The sequence below is a fragment of the Coptis chinensis genome, chromosome 1 (genome assembly GCF_015680905.1).
Source record: "Coptis chinensis isolate HL-2020 chromosome 1, ASM1568090v1, whole genome shotgun sequence".
Classification (NCBI taxonomy): domain Eukaryota; kingdom Viridiplantae; phylum Streptophyta; class Magnoliopsida; order Ranunculales; family Ranunculaceae; genus Coptis; species Coptis chinensis.
Genome location: NC_141456.1, coordinates 51,262,779 through 51,290,307, shown reverse-complemented (window position 1 = coordinate 51,290,307; position 27,529 = coordinate 51,262,779). Strand labels below are relative to the sequence as shown.

Sequence of the window (27,529 nt, the reverse complement as noted above, 5' to 3'; positions counted from 1 at the left end):
TTACATTGGTACTAGTTGGTAACTAGTACAATCATTGACACCCATGAGTCACATGTTCATCATTCAGGTGGTATCAGTAAGGTACAAGTTGAAGGTTCTCATTGACATTTGAGGAGAATGATTTCTTAAGAAAAGAGGAGTTCATGGATTAAAGACGACCATATGGTTTTTATTTTTTGTTCATCACTTTTTTAAATATATTTTCCCCCTTTTTTCCCGTTAGTTTTATTTACCAGTTTTATTTAGTTTAGTTGTATGCCAGTTGTTCAATTCTGTGACGATCCAACGGTTTTTGTAGGTCATCCCTATGTGGATATTCCTAGGATAGACGGGCTCATATATTTAACATTCCAATACATGGCTCCCTACTTCGAGATTATGGAATCAATCAACTACGAAAAAACATGCCAAAGCCAGCTAATTAGCATAACTAATGGAAAATACATGAAACCCAAAAAGCAGGAAAATTTTACACAAGATGGAGACAAAACCTCTCTAGATCCATCTTATTACATACCCAAAATAATTCAGACTGAACAAACTTAGTATAAGCCAGGCAAGCAAAGTACATGAATTATGATGTTAAGAAACACTAGCCATTGGGCCGGCCCATGGTCGGGTTGTTACATTATGTGTTTAATAATGTATAACTCAACATAGGAATATGCAATTCATTTGGTATAATCAATATTAAAGAAAAAACACACTTATTCAATGAAGCCTTTCAGTCACACAATCCAAATATTGATCCTTCATAATGTCCTCTAAGATCCAGGATAATATATTTCTTGTAATTGAACGGTTATATTTGCTAAAATTCACTAATAAATGCATATATTTTTGATAGATAGGGATATCTTCATTATTGAAAAAATAAAATAAAATATATGAAGATATCTAAAAAGTCAATGTAATAGCAATGTTACTACACGAATCAATTTAAAAGATGAAATGGAAGGACTGATAAAGGAAAAGACATTACACCTGCTCTAAGTAGCTAGGCATGCTTATGAGCAGCTCTATTATTTTTTAAAGAAAAAGCCTTATTGATAGGATCACTATATGATTTCCAGAATTACAATTTCAGTATAATAAAGCCACAGGCTGCAGATATTAGGAAGGTGTTCATGGTTAAGATATTTGTAAATGACTTTTTGTAATGTCGAGGTTTGCCACTGCTCTGAAAGAGTATCAAGATTCAAGATCCCTCAGTTTTGCTACCAGACTATGAGGTTTCTGCTTAGACTCAACTTCTCTCAATTTTTTTTGTGGCTTGAGCATCTTCATAGGTGTTCCATTACTTTAATTTTTCAAAGAAGACCTCCTGGGCTCATTTGGTATCTCCAAGTCACACATGTAATGCAATTTGGATCAAATTATTGGATGAGGAATCTAAGTTATTGAGACCTTAACATTCTACACATAATATGCTTCTTTAAATGATGACATAGATATACATCAACTTAAGCAATCAAAGAAATAATAGTTATACTTACCACTTCCCCTCTGCCTGAGATAAAGTTGAAATTTCAACTACTGGCAATGCTAATGAAGAATGCCTCTTGGAGAAGTGCAATAAAGAAATGTCTGGAAGATAAAAATAATAAGAAACTTTGATAGTATATTAACGACATGGGCTTACTCAAAAAACACTACAATGATGAAAGCATTGAGTCTCAAAATATGTTACGTAACTGACAATACACAGTCCCAACAATACGCCATTTGTCTACCCTCAATCAAAGTGAACTGGAAATCTGCAGTACTATAAAAAATATGTAACATAAGGATTTATTGATACTTGCGTGAGTAGTCAAGGCGTCAACTTGGTATTTTAACTAAGATTCCACAATCTGTTGTAGTGATCATGCAAAAGGAAGTAATATGTAACATGTACATATGTACATCTATATGTGCTAAAGCAGCAAAACTAAATGCAGAATTATATATTGTCATTATTAAGACACTTTCATATCAAATCTTAATTCAACCAAGTAAACTTCGAGATCTCTATAAGACATTAAGATGTCAAGTATATGTTAATCCACCACATAACTTTGCTACTTCCAATCGGAATATGTAGATATATTCCCCTAATAGGGATAGCTAATCAAATTACTTACATTATGACATTCACATTAAAAAAAGAACTTCAATCCAAGTTAGTCGAATGTTGTAGCTTTCGTTCCTCATATGCAATATTCTCAATATAAAGCACTCTAGAAACACCGCAAACATAGGAAGGTAAAACATGTCATCATTCTTCTAGCCCCAGGTACCTGATTTCACCTGGAAGTTTATGTGTGTCATACACCATAATCTGGGTGACTCTATTCAGTGCCTAAAATGCAATTGTTGCTGCCACTTCCTATTACTATATATTGGTTATGGTTGTGTGGGAGAGTATACCTTCTAGTTCTTGTTGGCTAATGTTGTGTGGAGTCCGTTCTTATTTAAGTGTTTCTCCCTCACCCTTTTCTATACAATGTCTGTGACAACTGAAAGTCCCATGAATCCTTACTTAAACTCCCAAAGTCATTATCTAAATGTACCTAAATATTTCAACTTGCAAACTCAACTATACTATTGTATTCATTTACACCATTCAAGCGGTGTAGCTAGTACACATATTTCAATATTTTAAAAAAAAACATGAAATTGTGTAACCTCCCCTTCAACTTCATCCACATCGCTAGACAATGATGAAGGTGTTGGAGAAAATCACAATTTGCTCGGATGACAACCTAGATGATGCACTTAAGTAGATGGTCTGGATCCCCACTAAAGTAGATATCAATTGTTCCTAATACACTATAATACACTAAATCCGTAAATGAAAAAACCTAGCCAAACTGAACTAATTCATCGAGTATTGCAAGGTATAATAGCTTTTTCTCCTAGCCTCTTAGCCAAGCTTATAGAAACAACACTTTATATAAGCAACAGAGGATAAGTACACTTTTATCTGATACAAATTCAATTGGAAAGACACAACTGCTCCAAAATACAAATTATGAATTACTTAAAATTTTCCAATCTATTATAAAAGTCAAAGCAAAGAATAACTTGGCTTCCTACTCGTATATATCCCGTTACATTTTCTCGTAACATGCTTGATTATCATTTACTGGAATTTCTCCTATGGGATAAAATATATACATGAGAACCATTATAACATGATTTACTACTGCTGTTTATAATCTTATAAGACTTTTCATAGCATTACTCTAAGAAAGTACACCAATCATGAGATACACTCTAAAGCATTAATTATCGTACATAATATCCAATATTTAGGGGTTCTCATTCACCCTAATAAATGTAGATACTAAAGAGGATTCCTTGAAAAAAATGCTTACTTGATTGAACTGCGGCCTTTGGTGCCTTCTTCTTCTTTGTTTGATAAACGTACACCATCTCATGATAGAATTGTTACTTGCTAATACTTTTCGCTCCCATTCGTTTCATGCTTGGTTACTGGCAGTTAAGTAATCCATCGTGAGAATCCACCTGCACCAAAGAAACACATTGGCACATCGTGTATCAAGAGTAATCCACACGTCGTAGTCACATAAATGAGAATGAAACTTGAACATAAACTGCCCCATCTTTTATAAAGAACAAAGATCCAACCTATACTGGAGCATCACAATTTAAGGTTAAAACCTCAACACGGTTAACTTGGTTATTAAATTGGGTCTGGAACAATGAAGTGTGTAGCTTGGTAACTTGGTAAGACCATTGTGAGAATCTCTAAGGTGTTAAAAAATAAATACTAAAAGAAACCTAGCTACAAATCAATGGACTACAAAATAGGAAAATAAATTTCGTTGATGAGATTGCTTCCTTGTTCGTGTCAATCAGAGGTTGAGAACTCGTGGGGTTTTGGGTGTTTTATTTTTTTGGGATTTTAGGATTCCTAGTTTCAGAGTTTGAAATCGAAGGGTTTTTTTTTTATAAGAATCATTTTGTGTGTTTGAACAATTCATAGATATATCATGAATCCCTTAAAAAAGTGGTCGGCCCATGGCCGGGATTGTTACATTTATAGTAAATACCTTTAGCATCTGAGTCAAAACATTGCATATTAAACAATTGAGAAAGTCACCTTGCCAATTTACAAACTAGTTTTGGTGGAGATTACCTCAAAACGGTGCATATTAAACAATTGTAGTGTGTTGTGTGTTTTGCAATGCTCCGCACTCCCCTGTGGAAGGTGTTTGCCATGCCAAAATGCAAAAGAAAATGAGTGCATACATAACAATATTCTTTAGCAAACTTAAGAGCAAGCCACGCACAAAATGTAATTGACCTATTATGGGACATCCAAACATATATTCATCCAACTAAATGGTAAACAATATTTGGAATTAATCACAGTATCAATGCTAAAGCTATGTAAAAATGATACCTTGATTTAAACTAAGAAATGGACTGGGTCACAATGATGGCGTAGAAGCTACATACGGATTCAACTTTGGGTTGTCAGGTGGGTGTTGAGTCATTTTTCACTCTCAATTTTAGATCCCGGCCATTTCAAATTAAAAATGGATAATGACTAATGAGATCGGTATGTTTGCCATGACAGGATCGAATTGAAAATAGATATTATTGTAAAATAAGTAAGAGAATAATCAAAAGCATATCTACATGACTCGAATATCAGTTAAATGTATACTATTACCAATGGAAAAGAAAACTCCAGTTCTTGTCAATTATATTCAATAGTTAACAGGATTAAAAAAAGTACTAGATTGTAAAAAGCTTATGGAAGTTCTTATTCGATTCCCATATGAGTTGGGTATGAATAATATGTAATATTGATAATTCAATCTAAGAAGAGGTGTGATAAATGAAAAAGTCAATGCATAAATGGTGGCAATCACTTCTGATTCTGTTTTAAAGGAAAGTACCAATAGAGAATAATGTTGATGGAAAAGTTAAACTTTTTGAAGCTATTAGAGATGCAAATAGCAAGGTCGCGAAAGTACATACTTAGCGTTCTGGGATACTTAAAATTGGCATTGTCTCATGTCACATCAGCTTCTAGCATGCATTGAAATATTCATTTCTTGTTTAGGTTTTATCAAGTCATATCTAGATAACATAGCTCAACATATTGAATTTCAAACTTCAAGATACTAAGTACCTAATAGTCTAATATCATAATCAGGCTAAATCCTGGATTGTTCTTTGACTTGGTAAGAGTTGACAAATATCATGTACTTAAAAAAAATATAGAAATGAATAAAAAGAATAGAAGAAGAACACATATTTGGAAAATCATTACCTTCCAAAATTTGAAGCTTCAACAACTTTAATTCATATTCTCGAACTTTTCCAGGATTTTGAAGAGGGCAACGCCACTTCCATTGCTTCTTGATCGGCAACATTTTCTATAGGATCTTCATCTGCCCCTTCAGGTTTCCCTGGAGCAGGTGATAATTCTAAAAATAGTTGTTTACTCCTACTTAGCTAATTAAACTCGGTAGAAGTAAAATCTACTTTAATCTATTGTTATCAAAGTTCTACTCCCGATTATCATGTAATAAAATTGGAGTCAGAATTCGTTCCACTCATAATTACTTAGAACCTAATTAATTCTAATAGTGATTAACAATTCAACAAATATGAGAGTAATTATTGTGAATATAACTAATATGGTGAAAACTATGATTTAATATATTCTAATTTAAACTATGACAATGAAATAATATGATGTGAATATGAAGAAGGAATTAGGGAGATTTGATATCCACCTTAATTAATCCCCTAACATGCAAGTATGGAGTTTGTTGCAACCCTAATCTTTATGTTTTCATACAAAGTTTTTCATAAAGGTTAGGTCTTTTTATCCCTAATTATTCATGGCATCTCTAACCAACTAATAATTAGTATGAGAGGAAGTTGAAACTCAGTCTCATGGTAAATGAACTACCCTCTAGAATTGAAGCTCTTAAATACAACTATTCTATACTAACACATCAAGTCTTCATCACAGCTTCAATCAAACCCATCTAATGGAGGTTTAGCTATGGTTCATTAGACTATCATGAAATAAATAATAAGAAGAAGAAGACATAATTGAAATAATACTTGTATTGAAAAGGAGCGTAATAGAGTTTGGCCTTAGTCCTCTTTATATAGGAGAATGCTAGGTTTACAATTTCGTGTATGAGCTTTGGAGCTATGTTTTATACCATTAAATCAAGCCCAAAACCTAATTACTTAAGTCCAAAAAGGGTTTCTCTTTTAGAAATTACTGTAACATCATTTTCGTCTACTTTTGCTCCTCTGATTGGATAAAGGCCTAAACCATTAGAAATCTCTTTCCGAGCCGGTCGCTTTGACATATAGTAGGCCCAATTCTAAGGTCTAAGTCCAAAAATACGGCTTGCGAAAGTTCTGTTAACTTTTATGCTCTATTTCTGCCCGCGGTTGACTTTGACTTTTCAGCTTTGACTGGGCTTTAAAAAGGTTTTTTCTCCTTGAAACTTGGGTTTTGACCATAGAACTTCTTAGTATGGGTGGCAATAGGTCGGGTTCGTGTCGTGTCATACTCGGGTCACGTGTTAGGAGAGCAAACCCAAACCCGACCCAATTACTAATCGTGTCAAGTTTGTCAAACCCAAACCTAACCCACATATGTAACGGGTAACCGAACGAGTGACCCGCTAGCCAGCGGGTCAATTTCGAATCGGGTTAACAGATAACTCATAAGTTTTTTTTATTTTTGGATAAAGAATATTTATTAATCTAAATAATAAAAGAACTTGCAAAAATGTGCAGAGTTGTTGAAGCACATCTGCTGAACGCCTGAACCAAACAAGTGAAACAACCTGTTAGCCAAAAAAAAACATAACCAAACTAGAAACAACAACCATGTCCAATTTGTCCACTTTGCTACCTCGTGGGCAAGCCTATTATTAAATAAATGCAAATATTATTGTAACTTTAACGGCTTCATTGTTCTCTTTATAGAATTGAGACTAGGGTAAGGGTTCAATGTTAGTGTACGTGATCATATATTTTATTGAATGAATCTATAATATTTTATATGCGGATTGCCGGCTGATCCTTCTAAATCCAGTTGATCCTTTTCTATTTAGTATTATTTTTTAGGTAATTGGGATTATGAGATTTAATAAAATTCGGAAACATATATGCTTAAGGACTTAAAACAGGTCATATGGGTCACGGGTTGATGACTCGACCCATTGGACCTGGGAACTAATCGGGTATACTAATGGGTTACCCAAGTTAACATGTGTGACCCTAACCCAACCCATTTATTTGACGGGTTTGACAGGTCAACCCTTAAATGACCCAAAAACCTTTTTTTCCAACCCAAATTCGCTAATTTCGTGTCGGATTCGTGTTGGGTCAGCGGGTTGTGTACAAAACTGTTACCCCTACTTCTTAGCAACCAATATTTGCTCCTTTCTCTTGCAAAAATGATATATTTCTTCACATATTTGACCTTAAAACCTGAAATACACAAAAGTACATAAACAGTACTAACTCTTATTTATTATAAACATAATTGGTCTAAATGTAATATTATTAAAGGGTTAAAACTACAGTTTTGAGCTCTTATCAAACCACCCCCAAACAGTATTTTGCTTGTCCTCAAGCAAAGATGAGAAATTAAAATAAGTTACCAAAAATGGAGTTCTAACTAATCTCGTTTCGCCGAGTGTGATTACATTGACCATATGCAACAAGACCTTAAACCACTAGGAATTCCCTAGTGGACGAGTTATAGCCTCGTGAGAGTTTTACAGAGAAGATACTCACAAACTTCATTTATACTACAACGACTAATAAATAAAATTACTGTTTTCTTATTTATTCTCAGATATCTGTACATCTCACTATTTATGAATACAGAATAATCAATTCAAAACCTAAGCTAATACGTACATAATAATCAATCTTTTACGGATAAACATATATATAATGAACTATGCTATGAAATGCAATAACAGATCCGTTTCTGAAACATTGGAATAGCGTCCTTAAGTAGGTCCTAACAATTATGTCAAGACAAAAACACTTTGATTTTTCCACTCAAGTTTCGCTCACTCCAGTGTGCAGTGGGCACATTTTTCGTTACAATCTCAATGACGTACAAGGAAATCAAAGTCGATCAAACACATCTGCCACTTATTATCACACTAACCTATTTCTAATTGAGCTAGAGGTTTTTATTAGGTGTTGCAGGAGATTAAGTAATGATTTAAGAAAGAAGAAAATAGATATTCAAAAGGACAAGTCTGAGATAATAGGGTCTTCAAAATATGTAACTAGAGAAAACATTGTTCTTACTTTGCTTCTATACTTTGTTTCCATCCTTAACCATTTTTTTCTTTTTCCTTTGGCTTTTGACTCTTTTGATTCTGTTTTTAGAGTTCTAACTTTTTATTTTATTATTATTATTTTTTTCTTTTCTTTGGATGGAAACTTTCTTTTCTTTTCTTATTTGAAGCAACTAACAAATTCTTGGTTTTCCACAGGTCTTTCTCTTTTCTTTTCTTCATTTCATCCTACTTCTCAAACTCATTCAAAAATGGGTAGGCTAATTTTATTTTTATTTTATTTTTGTAAAAGGGTAAAGGATTGTAGTTTATTAAAAGGCTAAAGAAAGGCTCAGAGGGGCGACTTGCGAAAAATAATTTCATATAGGTTTAAATTTCTGACTATATCGATCCAAAAAGGGCTTAAATTCTCGCTTAGGATATGGTATAGTGATAAAGCAAGTGGACGTGTGATTTCTATATTCGGAATTTATTTCTCCCTTGTGTCATTACTCAGATATTTCACTCATATAAGGCTTTAAGACTATATTCTCACAGGATTTGTTGAATAAGTACTCTAGCTTAGATTTCAGAAACTTACTGTCAATACAAACATAGATGCTCATGCAATATATTTATGGAAAGATGTAATGACTATTACCAACATATTAACCGAAGTTTCTAAAACCTATTTTAATTTAAGAGCTAACGTAAAACTTCTGGACTACTATCATCACAAAAAAAGAAATAATACCAATATTTCTAAGTGCATAGTATAAATATTTTTTATTATTTTATTATTTTTTTACTAGAAAGCAAAGTACATATTATACATATATATCCTAATAGGTGCCTTAAATTACGCGTCTTTCTATGCCCCCCCCCCCTCCCAAACAAAAATATGCTTTGTCCTCAAAATATAGAAATAAGAAGAATAGAAAATACCATGGAAACACGTGAAAATTTTAAAACACCTGCAAAACAAATTCAGAACATACTAATATAGGTAAAGAAAAATAGATGCAACTCTATATGAGTTCCACCCGTTATGGGAATAACAAAAATTGAATTGTTTGGGACATAAGCAGACGCTAACAGAAAATAAAACTTACCTTATATCCAGCACTAAGCGTTGTCTTCCCCTTTTATAAAGAAGTGAGGTTCCTTTGCGTCCTGCCAAGCCATGATAATTTGCTAGGCCTCATGCCATTTATCATCTACCTTTTCTAACCTGTTAAGCGTCACTTGGTCGGATGAGGTGTAAGGTGCAACCCAATTAGGTTGTAACTGCCATCCTGGCCAAATCATAACACAAAAAGAGCGTATAACACAATTGGTGGGTCTCATAATGTCAACCCCAACCCAATTTGTGAAACGGGTACAGAACTCAGGAAAGAAACATAGCATTATACGATAAACCAAGACAGGCATAAGAAGGTACTTATGTTTCATACTATGGGCTCGTGCTAAACTAGACACTAAGGTCTGGAGAAGGTTATACAACATACGTCCCTCAGCTAGAGCAAGAAAGACATCACAAGTGGCATTATTCGCAGAAGAAAAACGTCATTCCCCTAAGATATTCAGCATGATAAAGAACAGAATAGTGCTTATATTAAGGGACAGGCTACCAAGGGCTACATTATATTACCCTTGGTCCTCTACACGAAAAATCCCCGCCCCATAGGTCTCATGCAAATACTCATAGTTATAGATATACACATTATCAGCCATATAGCCCCATGAGTTTTGGGCAGCAAGCAATAGAAAGTTCAATAGAAAAAGCTAACAAGAACTTACTTAAATCCATTGTTTTATCATCAATGTCGACAGAAAACACTTGTTCCCCATTTGGTCGATAAAAGAATTTACAATTATCATAGAAATAAACAGTAAGTGCAGGAGAATAAGATTCATCAGCGCTTACCATTAGAGGCTGCCATCCTGACTGCACAGTCAAGTTGCAAAACTAGTATCCATAGGTGTCACTCTCGAGCAATTATTCAAAGGACTGCTCCGGTATGATTTGAGGAGATTTCATAGCAAACAAACACACTAATCAACTCCTAGAAGTGACTGCAGAAAACCCTAGAAAAAAAAACTAGAGGTATGTTGAAGTAAGGGCGCAAGCGCGATCAGAATGGCTTATGTCAGAGGGCGGGCGCCCTCTCTTCTGACAAAATAAAATTCTGCGATACTAAAAATTGGGCGCGGGCGCACTCTGTGTCAATGCAAAATAAGGGCGTGCGCGCTCTGAGCAAGGCCTGTAGTGTGAAATTGAGAGGTGCAGTGTGAAGTATATGGTGTGCCATGTATTTATAGAGTACTAGTTTCTTAACCAAAGGTCCCCAAGGTTCCCAAATTGATAAGGAAAGATATGGAATAAGAAAATGGTTGCTAAAACCAAAATAGAAACAGCCGAAAGCAGGCTCACAGCAGTTCTATATGGTTTTAAACATTCTATCAAAATAGCAATCTCAATGCCTCTAACCCTTAAGGTTGCACCAAACAACAATAGCTAATTCTAGCTACACCACATTATCAACATGCTCATATATAAACTATATTTTTTAAGCAATGCAATATTAATTCAAAAAATATGTGAATATGGTAAAATACAATGCTAAACAAATAATATCACCCCCAAACAAGTCGAAAATGTAGGATTCATGAAAAATATATAGCATGCTTAGACAAAATTTAAACCAACTTAAAATTCAAATAACAACCAACTTACACAATTCAAGATTAACTACTTAACTAAACAACTGGGAATAAAAATTCTACTAAAACAGGAAAATATTCTTAAATATAATACAATGAAACTAGCCACGAGATGAGGAAGGGCCAAAATAGAAAGTTGAGTGATCAAGAATGAAAAGACCAAACACCCCACCTCCAAACAAATTTTTGAAAACATGGTTTAGAAAATTTGTTTAAAAACGTGGGTATTTTAAAGTCAGATTCCCAAAACTTACTAGACTAAAACATGTATGCACATGCAGTCTACCATATATTAACAATCTAAAGAGTTGCGGGTCTGTCCATAAATAATTAATACGGACGGCAAACCCAAATAGAATTAGGACATAAGATTTTCTATGACGTGGCGAAGCGGAATGAGAGTGAATACTGATAGATCTAGAACCTAACCTAGCATGCAATTTATTTTTTTTTCCTGCAACGAAAGGGTGGTCAAGTGAATGATCGTGAAAAAATAGATGGTTGTGGAAGATATGTGGAATATGGATAAATTTTAGAAATAAGGAATGGAAAAAATGAGAATGTGGGCTTAGCATAAAACTCATTGGTGGCATGGATTGGTATAATCACACATCTGAAAATGAAAGAGTCGGATGACTTGTCCTTGGGTAGTATTCTCTTACTAGGAGGGTTTAGAAAATCTTGAAACATAGGAGAAACAACAGGGTCAAGTGCAAACTCAAGGTTCCTTTGAAAATGTGGAGGCCATGGAACATTGATGGAAGGTGAATGAGTGACAAGATGATGTGAGGTGGGTAAATGGTGCTAAGCTAGTGCTCTCAGTTTTAGATCATCAAAAGCTTTTAGATATGCAAGACATTCCTCAATAGGTGGGTTAAAAGAATCACTGGGATAATGGGTGAAAAATTCTTCTGTCATGGCATCAAGGGATGAATGGATGTTGATAGGGGGGACTCGCAAGGTAGCAAAGAAGATTTGCAAAAGGGTCGAAGGAAATCTTCCTCGATTTCATCTACGTCCAGGGAGTCATCGTCGAAATCGGAACTTCCGAAGGAAAGGAATTGGTGCATCTGATTCTCAGGAAAAGTGTTGTTGAAATAATCTTGAGCTAAGCTCTCGATCATGCTAACTTCTCCATCAATAGTCGTATCATGTAACTGTTGCATAATTTTGAAAACATTCACCTAAACAGAAAGGTGTCCAAATGACATAGTCATCGAACCATCGCTGCAGTTTATGAGCGTTGGCAGTTGTCAAGAAGGGACACCCTAAGATGATAAGAACATAGTCGTTAGCGACTTCTGTGTCGAGGATGACAAAGTCGGCTGGGTAGTAAAAATCTGGCACTTTAACAAGCACGTTTTCAACGACACCCTTAGGATACTTAATAGAACGGTCAGCTAATTGCAACGTTATTTTAGTTGGTTGCATCTCTTGTAGACCTATTTGTTTATATAAATAATAAGAGAATAATTTAACACTCGCCCCCAGGTCTAATAGGGTAGTTGTCGTGTGGGTATCCCCTAAGGTGCATTGTATAGTAGGATGACCAGGGTCCTTGTACTTAACGATTCCATTATGTTCCGATAGAGTGGGAAATTATTTAGTTAAAAAGGTGTTTTTTGGAATATTTGTTTTCCGCCTAGTAGTGCACAACTCTTTTAGAAACTTAGCATGTTGTGGTAATTTTTTAATAGCTTCAAGAAATGGTAGGTTTATCGTTAGATTTTTAAAAACTTTCCTAATCTCATCAAAATTCGTATCCTTTTTTAACATAACTAGTCTCTAGGGAAACGGTGGTTTCTCTCTATATCTAGCATATGGGTCAATAGGAGTTTTATCCTTAGCCATTTTCCTCTTGGGTTATGGCTTAACTGGTACCTCTACAGGGGTAGGATCTTCAATTTCTATTTCAGTATCTAGTAAATTTTCATTTTCAATGACCATTGGTGGTGTATCAACGGGCATAGTTACAGCGTTACTAACCACTCTACCAGAACGGAGAGTGGTGATGGCATTTAACTCACCTAGGTTTAAATGTTCGTTACTAGTATTACAAGTTACTTCAAAGGCTGTGTTTGGTATTTTAGGATTAGATATAGCTTGACCTAGAAACACACATTTTTGTTGGGCTTTATCTTAGGTTAACTACTGTATGGATTGTTGAATGGATTGTAGAATTTGTTGTTGAGCTTGCATGTAGGTATCGAAACGATCCGGTTGTGAAGGTGTATTGGCCACAGGTGGTATGACAGGAACTATCTCACGTTGATTATTAACGGGTGGGTTGTAATAGTTGTTATTAACCAGGACGATACCTCTATTATTATTATTATTATTATTTATTATTATAATTACCTGGTCCTTGTACTTGTCTTGGTGGAGCTGGGTTGTAGTTGTTTGCTGGCCTAACATTTTGATTATTAAACCCCGGAGGTGTAACTGGTTGATTATTATGTCAACTAAAGTTGGGGTTTTGTCTCCAAGATGCGTTAGGAAGGTTATTAACGGAGCAAACATTATCCGGATGTGCGGGTGGTTGTAATAATTGTTCATAGACAATAGGACAATAGGAGTCTATATACTCAAAACTGAAACAGAAATTACATAGAATAGAATTGATGTTCATGACAGGGGTAGGCTTATGTTGAATAGAAATGGCTTCTACCTTTTTTGTAAGAGATTCGATTAGAGTTCTAAGCTCGGGATCAGTTTAACCTCAAACATACTGGCAGCCTTAGCTGTAGAAGAAGAATTAGCGAAGCGGGGGATGTCGTTACAGCCCCCCCCCCCCTAAGTTATTATTACGTTTATATTGATCCTCTAAAAACCTATAAACCTCTGAGACTCCTTTACTAAGGAAACTATCCCCATTCATTATATAAAGAACCTCTTTATGATGATGTGAAAGCCCCTTGAAAAAGGCACGAACAAACGTTTCTTTCGCAAGGTTATTATGTGGACACTCTATAAGAAGATTAGTATACCGGTTCTAGGCCTCTGAAAAGGATTTATGAGGGTTCTGGCGGAAGAAATGAATCTTTTGAATCATTTCATCTGTCTTCAGTGGTGGGTAAAACTGTTCCATGAACAATTGAACAAGTTTGGCCTATGAGTCCACAAAATTAGGTGTTTGGACAGTTAACCAAGACGCCACCTTATCGGCTAGGGTGAAAGGAAACACCCTTAGTTTAATTTGTTTAGATCCTACGTTAGGATGATGGAATGTAGTGAGAACTTGTTCTATCCTACGTATATGCTGATAAGGCTTTTTGTAGTCTAAACCATGAAAAACGGGTAACAAATTAAAAATATTCGGGGGAATTCGAAAATCTCCCACTGGGTCTGCAAGAACAATGCAAGACTTAGGGCCATCGTTTAAGGCTTTGTAGAAATCAGAAAGAGGAGTCTCTGCTTCCTCAGCCATAGATGCAGGTATAGTGTGTGATATTCTAGATAAACGTGTGCGTTGATGTTTACAATAGATAACGTTAAATGGTTTTCTCTTACCAAACCTTAATCTTATGCAAGGCTAAGTCTAATATGAAAGAAACATTAACAACAATCAAACAACAACCTCAAACAACAACCTGATATACTAGAATGAAAACCCCTCTGACAGAAGAGACGAGGAGTGAAAAAATGAGAACCTTAATGCCTCCTTGCTATGCTTATGAATAACGTCTTTAATACGAACATACTTGTCCTGTGGATGCTTGGAACACTGAATACACAATAATTTCCAACGAAAAGAAGACCTGTGACTAACCTATGAATATCGATCTTTCTTCAGAGGAGCGCGGGGGCGCTCAATTATAAAGTAACAAAGGTGCGTGCGCGCTCTGTGATATTTTTAGAAACAGGCTTTCACGCGGTTTCTTAATGGGCTGGGCCTGCAACTTAGAAATAAAACTCAAAATTAGCTTACTCGAAGGAAGGGCGCGGACGCGCTCAAAAATAGTGTAAATAGGGCGCGGGCGCGGGCACGCTCCGAGTTACAGCTTCAAAAATTTCCATTAGACTTCCAAGAGCAAAAATTATGTTTTCCGAAAATAGAAAACACAGTTAGAACACAAACAATAGGATGGGTGGGAGAATTCCAATAGCAAAAATTGTAGAATTGAACAAGCTAATAAAATTTAAATCTAAAGACAACTAAGATGGCAGCGGTGCCATTTTATAATTCTAAAAACAGTTGTTTACTCCTACTTAGCTAATTAAACTCGGTAGAAGTAAAAACTACTTTAATCTATTGTTATCAAAGTTCTACTCTCGATTATCGTGTAATTAAACTGGAGTCAGAATTCGTTCCACTCTTAGTTGCTTAGAACCTAATTAATTCTACTAGTGATTAACAATTCAATAAATATGAGAGTAATTATTGTGAATATAACTAATATGGTGAAAACTATGATTTAATATATTCTAATTTAAACTATGACAATGAAATAATATAATGTGAATATGAAGAAGAAATTAGGGAGATTTGATATCCACCTTAATTAATCCATAACATGCTAGTATGTAGTTTATTGCAACCCCAATCTTTATGTCTTCACACAAGGTTTAACATAAAAGTTATGTCTTTTTATCCCTAATTATTCATGGCATCTCTAACCAACTAATAATTAACATGAGAGGAAGTTGAAACTCATTCTCATGGTGAATGAACTACCCTTTAGAATTGAAACTCTGAAATACAACTATTCTATACTAACACATCAAGTCTTCATCACAGCTTCAATCAAACCCTTCGAATGGAGGTTTAGCTATGGTTCATTAGATTATCATGAAATAAATAATAATAATAATAAGACATAATTGAAAGAATACTTGTATTGAAAATAACTTGAATTGTATTAATGGTGGCTATGCTAATAAAACATAAAACTAGGTTTAGACTAAATTAAATAACTAATGAGAGAGAGAGAGAGAGAGAGAGAGAAGTCTAAATTATTCTAACTAATGGAAAAGGAGCGTAATAGAGTTTGGCCTTAGCTTTCTTTATATAGGAAAGGGCTAGGTTTACAATTTTGTGTATGGGCTTTGGAGCTATGTTTTGGGCCATTTAATCAAGCCTAAAACCTAATTACTTAAGTCCAAAAAGGGTTTCTCTGTTAGAAATTACTACAACAACCTTTTCGTCCACTTTTACTCCTCTGATTGGATCAAGGTCTAAACCATTAGAAAACTCTTTCCGGGCAGGTCATTTTGACATATAGTAGGCCTAATTCCAAAGTCTGAGTCCAAAGATACAGCCTACGGACGTTCTATTGATGTTTATACTCTTTTTCTGCCCGCGTTGACTTTGACTTTTCAGCTTTGACTGGGCATTAAAAATGTTTTTTCTCCTTGAAACTTGGGCTTTAACCATAGAACTTCTTAGCAACCAACTATTGCTCTTTTCTCTTGCAAAAACGACATATTTATTCCCATATTTGACTCAAAGACCTAAAATACACAAAAGTACGTAAACAGTACTAACTCTTATTTATTATAAACATAATTGGTCTATATATAATATTATTAAGGGGTTAAAACTACAGTTTTTGACTCTTAGCAGCAGACAATCTCAATTATCATTTTCACCAAAATTTCATCTTCATTGCCCATACGTTGTTCATAGTTTTCTACAATCTGCCAGCAAGGACATAAACATATCAAAAATTTTAAGATTTTATAGATATTGGTCCTACTATTACTATGGTAATTATACTTTGGTCCATAAATGCTGAAATATTAGGTTTTGGTCCTAATTCTGTTACTTGACCGTTAGTTAACTCAGTTGACTGTGGTCATACCGTTTGTTCTTTTGAGCGTGCGTCACACGTGCTTACAAGTAGGACTAAACTCTAATATCTAACTTATAATAAAGACCATGTCCTAACGATGACATTATTATCTGGGTCAAATACTAACTTATCTTTAAGAGTGATAAAGGACGATGGTTTAGACAATGTGTATTTCCCAATACTCCTATTTTGATCTTCTGCAATTCTTCAATATGCTCTCTAAGTTTTGTAAGTTTTTCTTCCAGTTCCATAGTATATGCCTCGCAGAGAAACAAAAAACAAAATGAAACTAGAAGAATTGTTTAGAAAACACATACATAGGAGAAGAAAACTATAAAAATTGTTTTGAAAACACATGCATAGAAAAAGCACTATGATGTCGTGATTATCTCACTACAAAGTAAGTAGTCACAAATAAAATAAATATGCATCTTTAATTTCTAGTAGGATCTTGGAACATGTTATCCAAATCAAAGACATAAAGGTTCGTATAATCTTTACATGTCCGGTCCATTATATATGATGTGAAACGATGGAACATATTAAGTTTTTACTTGAACATTGAATGACAATTTTACTTTCTGGAATTATCCCCACAATCTTTTCCTCAAATACACGTTCTTGATACCCACAGAGATTCAATACATATACTTGTAAAACATCTATCGATCAAAAATTGTGTCGTGAAAATATAAACCCTAGCACAATTAAAAATAAATAAACAAGAAAAATCTTTACTCTAACAGAAAATCCTATAGATCCTAAAATAATTATAGTGTCCGATATTGGTTATATGTTGTTTAGTTTCTTATTTATTTATGGCACAAAATATGCCACTGAAGGCGGTGTTTTAAATTTATTCCCCACTGAGAGAATCGGTTTATGCAACGTATCAACCAATTTCGAGGCAATTTATTGTAGAACGTGAAAAAAACTTTCCTCAATATGGGAATCAAATTACATCTGAATGGTAAATTAGAACTCTCAAGTACAGAATAGTCTTACTGTAAGTTAGATATTAGAGTTTAGTCCTACTTGTAAACACGTGTGACGCACACTCAAAAGAGCAAACAACATGACCACAATCAACTAAGTTGACTGACGGTCAAGTAACAGAAGTAGGATCAAAACCTAATATTTCAACATTTCTAGACCAAAATCTAATTCCATAATAATAATAGGACCAATGTCTAAAAAACCCAAAATTTTATATGAAGACAGGGAAAGATCACAAACTCAGTGAAAGTTTCCCACATGGCTGAACTCACGTAGTACACACACACACACACACACAACAACAACAACAACAATAATAGGGATATGGTGATTTGAAATCTACTATTTCATAGAGGACAAATTCTTATTGGAAGGATTTATTACTTGGAGAAATTACATACAAGACCATCTCTCCTATTAAATACCTTAATTTATCAACATGAAAAACCTGGTTGAATCAGATGTCCAGATGAACTTCTAAAAGTCTGCATTAGATCCTAATTGGTAAAATACACCATGACCTTACAATCAGATGCTTACGATGATAAACACCATTAGGAATCACTAATTAAGACTCTCACTTCGCCACTTCGGCTACTTGAAATAGGACAAACAATACTTTTTTATATAACCTGCAGGCCATCAAGATTTTCTGGCCAATATAATGAATAGTTACAGATACAGTATGCTCAGCAAGTCCAAGTAACATAACATAAGTTTCACCACACTAGTGTAGACAAACTTGGATCTATGAACAACTAAATTCCAAGTAACAACAATTTGAACAAAAAGTGATGGCAATTTGCTGGCCTCATAACAAAGAAAGTAACACATTAGCTTTTTCCTCAAGTTTATAGGAGTAAGTGGGTACTTTTGGATTAAATCAGTTGAAGTGAACGGTGAATTAGAGTGGTCAATGTTGGACTTGAGCAACGGTGAATCAGCATATGTAATAGCATTATGAAAATTGTCTTAGTCCATAATATTGCAAACCAATAACACACTAACAAATATGACAAAAAGAAAAGAAACTTGCACACTATCGGAATTAGCTTACCGAGTCGATTTCAGCAACAGAAGGTCTGATATTAATAAGGTTAAGTTTCTCAGCTTTTGCAAGATCAAATTTTACGCAACTTATCAAAAACTCATCAATACTTTATCTTGTTTGATTGCGAGCACTTTGAACCAAATAATCATAAACCTAACATGAAAAACCATTCAAACAAACTTAATTAACAACTCTACTAATTCTTATTGCAGAATTAAATGCATAAACAACTCATATTTAAAACTAACAATCTCGGAATTTCTCCAATATTTCCCACCCACATTTGCAAGAAAATAAAATGTCACTTAAAGCCCATTGATATTATTATTATTCCTATTCATAAATAAATATAATTCTACCACCAAACTCAATAATACCGCAAACATAGTGAAAAAAAAAAATCATAATTCAATGTTTTGTAACGAAACTTTTGTACATGGACTTGTGTATCGAGGTTTGCAACTGATTAGGATGGTGATGGTGATGGTGATGAAAAATCTCCTTGAATTGATTGACAGAAACCTTCAGCCTTCCATTGATCCCCATTGAAGGTTTTTTTGGGTTTCTAGGTTGGATACAGAAATCACAAAAACGAAAAATCATTAAAATTGGAAATAAAGAAAGCTCATACCTGATAGATTCGAAGAAGTGTTACGGTTGGGTCGTTGAGTTGGGAAATTGACTGTTGAAGGTCATGGATTGATAAAGTGTCATTCTTTCGTCAATGAGAGAGCTCTTCATTTTTTTAAGGTTGAGAACTCATGGGTTTTGGCTTTCGATGTTTTATTTTTTTTGGTTAACAGTAGTTCGAAACATATTTTGGGTTTTTGATTCCTAATTGGATGAAGTCGAAGGGATTTTTTTTTTTAGATTCAAATTTTGTATTTGAATGATTCGTAGTTATCACGAATTGGTTTAAAGATTGAGCGTGTAATTGTTTTGTTCTTATTATATGTATCTCGAGAACATCTAGAGAATCTCAAGCAAATCCAACATCTAATGTAATTTGTAGTAGGGACTAGCGCAAATAATCAAAATATTGTCCTGATTTTTAATTAACTTTAGGTACCTATTTAAAAATTGTGCTGACGTGGCCTCGTGAAATCTGAGATGAGCATTTTCTCCCACTGTGCAAAAAATACATTTAGATTACTACATAACAAGTTTAAGACACATGTCATGCTAGATACTGCGATACATGTTCATGCTAGTTATCTGGCATTGTCATGTGCTTCACTTATAGACTATACATCAACAACAATTTTAGAACAGCTTGCACCAGAAACCTTCAGAAGAAGTTTATCCAAGAGACTTAGTCAATTACAATAGGAGAAGCGGAACTCTTACCATCAACCCTATCAGCAAAATTTGGCGGGAGCTCCCCATCAAGAAATTGGACTCTGAATTTGATACAATCAGTGGTGCACTCAGTTAATTCAAAGACACAACCATCTCCAACTTTAAGTTTATTGTCGACGACAAAGTTTTTCCAGCCAGAGTCAAACCGCTTGTGGCTACTACCTTCTCCAAGATAATTCATTTTCCAGATCTTGTTCCGACAAGTAAGAACCACTGGAACCACGGCTTGAGGAAGAACGCGACTTATTTTAACAGGAAGCACCTGCATTTACAGTGATTCAGGCTTCTTCCGATAAAGAATAAAGTTTTCAAGACAAATAATCAATACCCGCATAAACAAACCACATTTTGAAAATAGTGGTAAGTATTATTCATGATTACTGTTGGAAATTTATTCCTAATATATATACTAACATATAAACAACACGAACTTTACCATATACAAACCTGCTTGTTAATTTAATAATTTACTACCAAAGTATCAAATCCGAGCCTAGTGTATCACACTATGTCCTTCAAGGTTGCTTGAGCAATTGTTTCCAAGGATAGAACATATTTCGTTCTAAGGAAAGGCGCACTCCAATTCCAAAGAATCAGTGAATACAACTTGTATTTGTACTCAAACAACAGAAACTTGTAGAAAGAGAGAATGCATGAAAAATATTGCAAAGGAAAACTCGTATGTCAACTTAGCTTCCTCACTGAATATGCTATGTTAGGTCTAGTACAATTAATGACACACTTTAACTGTCAAATATGTGAGAATACTCTAATTAGGATACACTATCACATGTCTTTTTGGCTAGATGGAGATTTACGTCAACAGACGTCTTGGTCGTCGAAGTGATGCTATACCTATTGGACCTATCAAGAATTTTCTCAATTTAATGAGAATGAGATAGACCAAGTCTATTTGGCCTCCTAGAAATTTTAATTCCTAAAGTAGCATCCACAACACCTAAATCATTCAAATCAAACTTATATGACAACATTTGTTTGGTAATTTTAATGACATCCAAACTACTACCCAAAACTAATTAGCATATCCACATAGAAAAACAATGTCATATTTTCTTTGAGTGTTCTTCACATAAACACATTTGTCACACTCGTTTATTTTTAGTACGTCACTCCCCTTAGTTCTTAGGAGTAAATAAGGCTATCAATGGGTTTCGATAACCTAATAACCGAGCCGAACCAAACCGATAAAAAACAATTTGGGTTTTGGTAATTTGGTTTCGGTTTGGTAATGGGTTCAATTTTGAGTTTCGATAAGATATTGGTTTGATTTCGGGTTTGCTCTCCGCCGAACCAATATGAACCCAAACTGATAAGATGACATTTTAATAATATTTATGAATAATTTTGTATAAGTTTTATCAATTGTGTGGCTAAAATTAATCGATTTAATTTAAGATTTAATTGATTTTATCGTTTTCAGTTCGGGCCGGTTTGGTTTCGGATGAAATATAATATTATCGGTTCGGTTAAGTTTCGGGTACCCAATTATCTTATCGGTTTGGTTTTGGATTTTCCATAATCCGACCCAAACCGATCCATTGACAGCCCTAGGAGTAAACCACCCCCACATTTGATCTCACAACAAATTCCAAATTTAGAATTTGAATTGATTAATTCAAGGAGACATATAATCCCCAACATTTTTCCAATTTCTCGTGACAAGGTCAACAAATTGGAAAACCATTTAGACGTATGTTTTCTTACAAGGCATCTTGTTAAGACATTATCTTTATTTGTAATAGTGTTTAAACATTTCCATTGCCTCATCTTTGCTGAATAGCATATTAAAACAACAATATCTTTTGCAAATTTCTATACTCTTAGGATTCCCAACTGCAGGATTGAAAAGTGTGGCATTATCACAATATCACCCCCTTGTTTACAATCAAGAAGTTCATTCCCAAAATGACTTCAAATTTGTCCAAGCAGACTGCGAAAAGATTTACTTTTCCCTGCCAATCGTTCATCTCAATATCAATTTTAGAAGCGAAGCCTTTCACTGGTACAACATCCTGGTTCAAGGCCCTCATATTGCAATTACCTTCTATGAGTGTTAGTCCAATTCGCTCAGACACGGATCAAGGCCCTCATATTGCAGTTACCTTCTATGAGTGTTAGTCCAATTCGCTCGGACACACATCCATACATGAAAGAATGACTAGCCCTCGTATCGATCATTGCCAGTATACATCCATGACTATTGACTTTAATTTCTATGAACATGATGCCTTTTTCGGGGACCAAAATAATCACAGTATTCAACAAACGAATGGGTTTAGCGTGGGGCATGTCCTTGATAATATTCTCCCTCTCATCCGACACGCGATTGTCTTCTCCTTTCCTCAACCGAACTATCAGTTCTTCTAATTCAAAAACTGATATTTGGTTTTCTAGTTGCGGTGTTGAGTGTGCACTACCCAATCACAACCTAAGAAAACTCAATGCTATTTTGACAATGACAAAGAGGATACACTCACAAGCTAATTTGTGAATTGTTTTCATATGAGAGAGACAAATGATCTGATGGAATACATTCGGTATAGTGACTATTGTCAAAACTATCCAGTCATACATATAGTTTCCTTGTGTCTGCTCAATATTTGTCGAACCAACACCACACCTATTCACTAAGCATCGATAGATTCACCAATAATGAAAAGGCATGATACCATTTACAACCTCATCCGAGAACAACTCAGTTGAAGTAACCTTCTTTAAATGTTGCTTTGTCTCTTCAAAATGGTTACCGTAAAACGGTGGGAGGCGAACGAAGAAAAACAGGATTTGTGGGGGTGTTTGGAGAGAGGGGTGTTTTAGTGTTTAGTGGAGTAAAAAAATATATTTTTGTGATGAAGTTGATAGACGGACAAGTTCGTTTAAGCGTGTCCCTGGCACAAGACTCCCTTCATTCGGGACTACATACCAATAAGCCTAGCCTAGACAAACCATGTCATGTCATGCCATGCCTATGCCAAGCGGCCAGCAGTAGCAGTGGGGCACATGTGTTTTTTGTTAAGCTTGATTGTATTCCGTCTCTACGGAAAATTATTAGTACCGGGCCCAACCCATAAGGAAAACACAAAGCCTTATTAACTCAACAACTCTTTAGTGTTCTTCCCATGTGGGACTCGTGTTTTTCACTTTATTTCTCAAACAAAACTCATTTCAAGTGGGTAACTTTTGAGACAAATCTCTCATTTTCTAAATGGATTTGAACAATTCCAAGTTCCTTGTGTTTGGAATCACATACAACAAACTTTGGAATCAAACCACTTTTCCAACAAGATCAATCTTAAGAAGTTCAAGCTTATACTGCGGTCGCGAAAGACACCTATCTGCCTATCCCAACAAAGTAAAACAATCATACACAAGATCAAATGATCCCATCTGGTATTTTGATCCTACATGTATCGGTTTATCATAGTTTTTCCAACATATTATGCTTACCGCATACTGTTTTTTAACCTGCCTAACAAAAAGAATATAAAGACTTGTGTAATTAAAATGAAAAGGGACAAGTAAAACTTAATGCTAGATAATTAAGTGAGCTCACTTAATAGTGCAATCTGATAGGAATGCTAATTGTAGATTGTTCTTAAGTCTACCTAGATACTTGTCTAACAAAAACTGAGTTACATTGACTCGGATATATGTGTCCATATCCAACACGGTTACGAAGTGTTTGGCACGGAAAATTATCAAAAAATGAGGTATATCACATACGATATAAAATGTGTCTGTGTAGTGTCTGACCCCGACATGTAGATATGTGTCCGACACGGATTTTCTTAAAAAATATGGCGTGTCCATGTAACATAGAATGAAAGTAAAGGCACAATTCGTTCCTACTTTTTGTGCTTGGTGAAGAAATAGTTACCATCAGATAGTTCTTTAAGACATGCGACTTGGACAAAATGCAATGGAAGTATTGCTTATCATCTGAAAGTGGCCAATTTTCTCCGTCCATAATGGTCTCAACGTATGATATAAATTGAATTCAGGTTGGTGCTAGAAGTGGAAACTGTGACTGTTTCTGCCTCACCTCCCCTGAAAAGAAGAATTCAATAGTATCAGCTCCTAAACTTTATATCTCACTGAGCATATTACTTAACATCGTGATGTATCTTGTTCACACTCATAGTCAGATACTGATGCAAAACACCTTCACAATTGTGTCCTTTCAAGGTAGGACTGACTTCTTCTCAGGAGAACACAAATAACCACCATAATTTTCAGGACGTGCCAAATAAACCATGTTATAGGGTAATAAAGAATCTGGTTAACTGAAACCTTCATTTGGATTATCAAGCGAGAAACGACATAAACCTGCTGCCAAAAATTGGAAACTTGAGGATTCTTCAACTTTTCGAAGGATAATTAAGAAAATAATCACAAAAGACTCACTATAACAACAGCTAAACCACACTATGCCAAATGACCTAATAAACATTACAAAAGAAGCAGACAATCAATTAAAGGCTGAACCTCAACATTCATTCGGAGATGGAAAAAAGTCGGTTGAATGTGGCCTAGAAACAGAAGAAAACTTGCTATAGACAGGAGCAAAATCTACTTACCTACAGAAAGAAAGGTGAGATGTACCATTGAGGTTAGTCAGTCTAAAAGAACTCTAATTAGATTACTTTCATCTTTCAAAATTTGCTTTCTTTAGGGTTTTAGAGTGACTGAACAAAGAGCAGATGACAACACAGAAACAGAGCATCGACCATTGAACCTCAGATCGTTTACAGGAGGGCAAAAGAACAAATAAGAGAAATTCTCATTCCATTGGCTCTTCTCTAACGCAAACTGTTCAAAACCTAGGATGTAACATCTATAACAAATAACTAGTATGGTTACATACAACGCAAATTTGTAAATTCTTGAAGAGTTTAAAAGTTTGGGGTGGGTGGTCTAAACCCCTGCCTTTACCACTGTCAGGTCTGCAGTTCTACACTTTTCTTGAGACTTGTATTTGTAAGAGAAACTAAGATGCAGTGCTTTACAAGATGATAGGTGAATCCCAAACAATGTCCCTCACTTATTTGTCAAAAATCAGCCTCATACATAAGTGGTACCACAATTGATGGAGATGCCAATTTAAAAGTAACCTCACAGTCCATGACGCCATGTGTCTTGCAATGCACGGTGCCCCCTAGTATATGTGTTATGTTAAGGGGAAACTACATTCCCAGTAGGCGACACAATCACACGAGGTGCTAATCTAGGGTCCTCTATCCCCAAATGGTGAGCCTAAAATCCTTGGAGTCTCTGATTGATCCTTTTCTATTTCCACTAGCATGCGACCCAATTACATTTTCAACAAAATGTTGTCAGTCTTGTCACCATTTTCCTAACTATTCACTCAATGATTTCTAACCAAGAGCATAACACCACAACCAACAACGAACAATCAGTTTATCGACTAATCATGGTCCGTACAACTTGACAAAATAAACACTGCATCACGCTTTCTTCCGTATCAACATCATAAATATTTGAAGTGGAAAATATATAATAGCTAAATCCACTTAAGACATACAATTGTTTGACAATATATAGCGAGAGTGAGTTACGAAAAATGATACCGAGATCACTTGAACCAGATGATGAATGTGAGAATAGACACTGACCTCAGTTTAAGAAACCAGATTTCTTCTTTGTGTACGTGATCTCTTCAGAGTGCAGACACGAGTCTGTTCCCCCTTTTTTTTTGACGTGGCTTGGAGAAAGAGCAACAGTGTTACTGGGAACCGGCGAAGTCAGAAACAAGTCAAACAACTAATAACTGAAATGACAACGTGTTAATATTTTTTTTGCCTGTGGGCTTTTCTAATATGGGCTTCATCAATTAGTTGAAACATTTTTTTCGTTCTTTCACTATGGGCTTATCAACTACGAACTGAATTTTTGGCAGTTGGAAATGGTAGAAATAGTTGACGGGTGGACAAATTTTATTGGTTTGAGCTGTAAAGTAAGATTCTCTTTTCTTGATTTTACAAACTGGCGGAAAGGATTGTTAACCTAGTCTAGTTGTATATGATATGGAATGGTTTTGATTGTTTTTTTTTTTTTTTTTTTTGGATTATTTAGATTTTGGCTCCACTTTATATATAGATATTAGCGTTTGACTCTCCTCTAAGTTGGTTTATTCGTTTTTGGCCCAATTCCGCATAAATGAAACTAAATTGTAATGGAATTTCAAGATTAAAATAAAACAAAACAAGTATTTAGGAGTTTCACGTGCAAGTCACGGGAAGAGTAAAAATATCATTTTGAAAATATGATACGGTGCAGTTAAAGTTGACCCAGTCAACTAAGGGAACTAGGCCAAAAACGAATAAACCAAGTTAAAGTTGACCCAGTCAACTAACATAACTGGGCCAAAAACGAATAAACCAACTTAAGAGAGCTGAACGCTAATATCCACATATAAAGTGGGGACAAAAACAAAATAACCCTTTTTGTTTTGAAATAGTTAGGGGTTAAGGCCTGGTCCGAAATATATTAACTGATTTCTAAAAAATTCTTTGTTGGTCATGAGAATCGAACCTCAGTCTCATGTTTGGCAACTAAGAAACTTATCCAACAAACTACACATTCTATTTGTTCTAACTTTGTTTAACCTAAAGTAATACTTGTAAAGCTTAAAAACAAATAAAAAATACAACTACAAGTATCAAAATGTCGGGTCGGGCCACTAATAGACCGGACATAAGTGTGTCCAGAATTGGCCCATTAAGGCTATCAGGCCTAATTTTAAGTCTAAGTCCCTATGTTATCGGTTCGGATCCAATCGGGCTTACTTCGGGCCTAGCCTGGTCCATTGACAGCCCTAAAGGATACCCTAACCTTTTATTTATGACAATAACGCAAGTACAATTTTCCTTCCTTATCCCCTTGATCAATTCATAAAGTTTTTAATCCATGGGCGGGATAAAGTACAAAGTTTCATTACACAAGGACCTACTAACTTTGGATAGGTAATTAATCAACAACCTGATTTCCTTTTATGAGGACATGCTTAAAAGTAATTAAGTTCTTCAATCTTCCTTCTCACAGCCGGCCATATCTTTGAAACTAAATTTCTGCAATACCACGGTGGTTCCTTGTTCTTATTCATAATTTGGATCACTCTCATAGAATCTGGCTAAAATTGGACTTTTTGTACATTCAATTCTATCACACCTTCATGCCCTTTCTAAACCCTAAGAAGTTCCTGGTACAAAACTGATAGTCTAGTAGAACTTCCATTGTATGCCAATAGAACCTCACCATTGCAGTCCCAC

The 27,529-nt window shown here is 35.0% G+C and overlaps 1 protein-coding gene across 10 annotated transcripts; it reads right to left on the bottom strand.

Moving 5' to 3' along the window:
* Positions 1 to 879: 879 nt before the first annotated feature.
* On the bottom strand, positions 880 to 26,032 carry LOC147524460 (B3 domain-containing protein Os04g0386900-like). 10 transcript variants are annotated; one of them, XR_015219474.1, is made up of 11 exons: positions 25,874 to 26,032; positions 24,118 to 24,287; positions 20,208 to 20,481; positions 19,930 to 19,987; positions 18,867 to 19,013; positions 9,243 to 14,914; positions 5,291 to 5,429; positions 4,145 to 4,207; positions 3,360 to 3,510; positions 1,696 to 1,765; positions 880 to 1,587 (listed from the first exon to the last, which is right to left on the bottom strand). XR_015219474.1 is itself a non-coding variant. In XM_086603365.1 (5 exons), exons 2-5 carry the CDS (start codon positions 24,205 to 24,207, stop codon positions 18,950 to 18,952), a joined length of 486 nt encoding a protein of 161 aa, XP_086459491.1. In that variant the 5' UTR covers positions 24,208 to 24,287; positions 25,874 to 26,032; the 3' UTR covers positions 18,746 to 18,949. The 10 variants fall into 10 exon arrangements, 3 of the variants coding, with proteins under 3 accessions (XP_086459491.1, XP_086459438.1, XP_086459448.1); XR_015219478.1 differs by lacking the exons at positions 880 to 1,587; positions 1,696 to 1,765 and having other exon boundaries at positions 3,395 to 3,510; positions 9,243 to 9,271; positions 9,410 to 9,528; positions 10,225 to 14,914; XR_015219476.1 differs by lacking the exon at positions 1,696 to 1,765.
* Positions 26,033 to 27,529: the final 1,497 nt, after the last annotated feature.

Excerpts from the sequence above, each read along its gene's own strand:
- LOC147524460 (XM_086603312.1), bottom strand. The coding sequence starts at position 24,207 with ATGGACGGAGAAAATTGGCCACTTTCAGATGATAAGCAATACTTCCAT. Across the intron at positions 20,482-24,117 it reads TCTTAAAGAACTATCTGATG|GTGCTTCCTGTTAAAATAAG; the intron begins GTAACTATTTCT and ends CTGTAAATGCAG. Across the intron at positions 19,988-20,207 it reads TTTTGCTGATAGGGTTGATG|TGGGAGAAAATGCTCATCTC; the intron begins GTAAGAGTTCCG and ends TTTTTTGCACAG.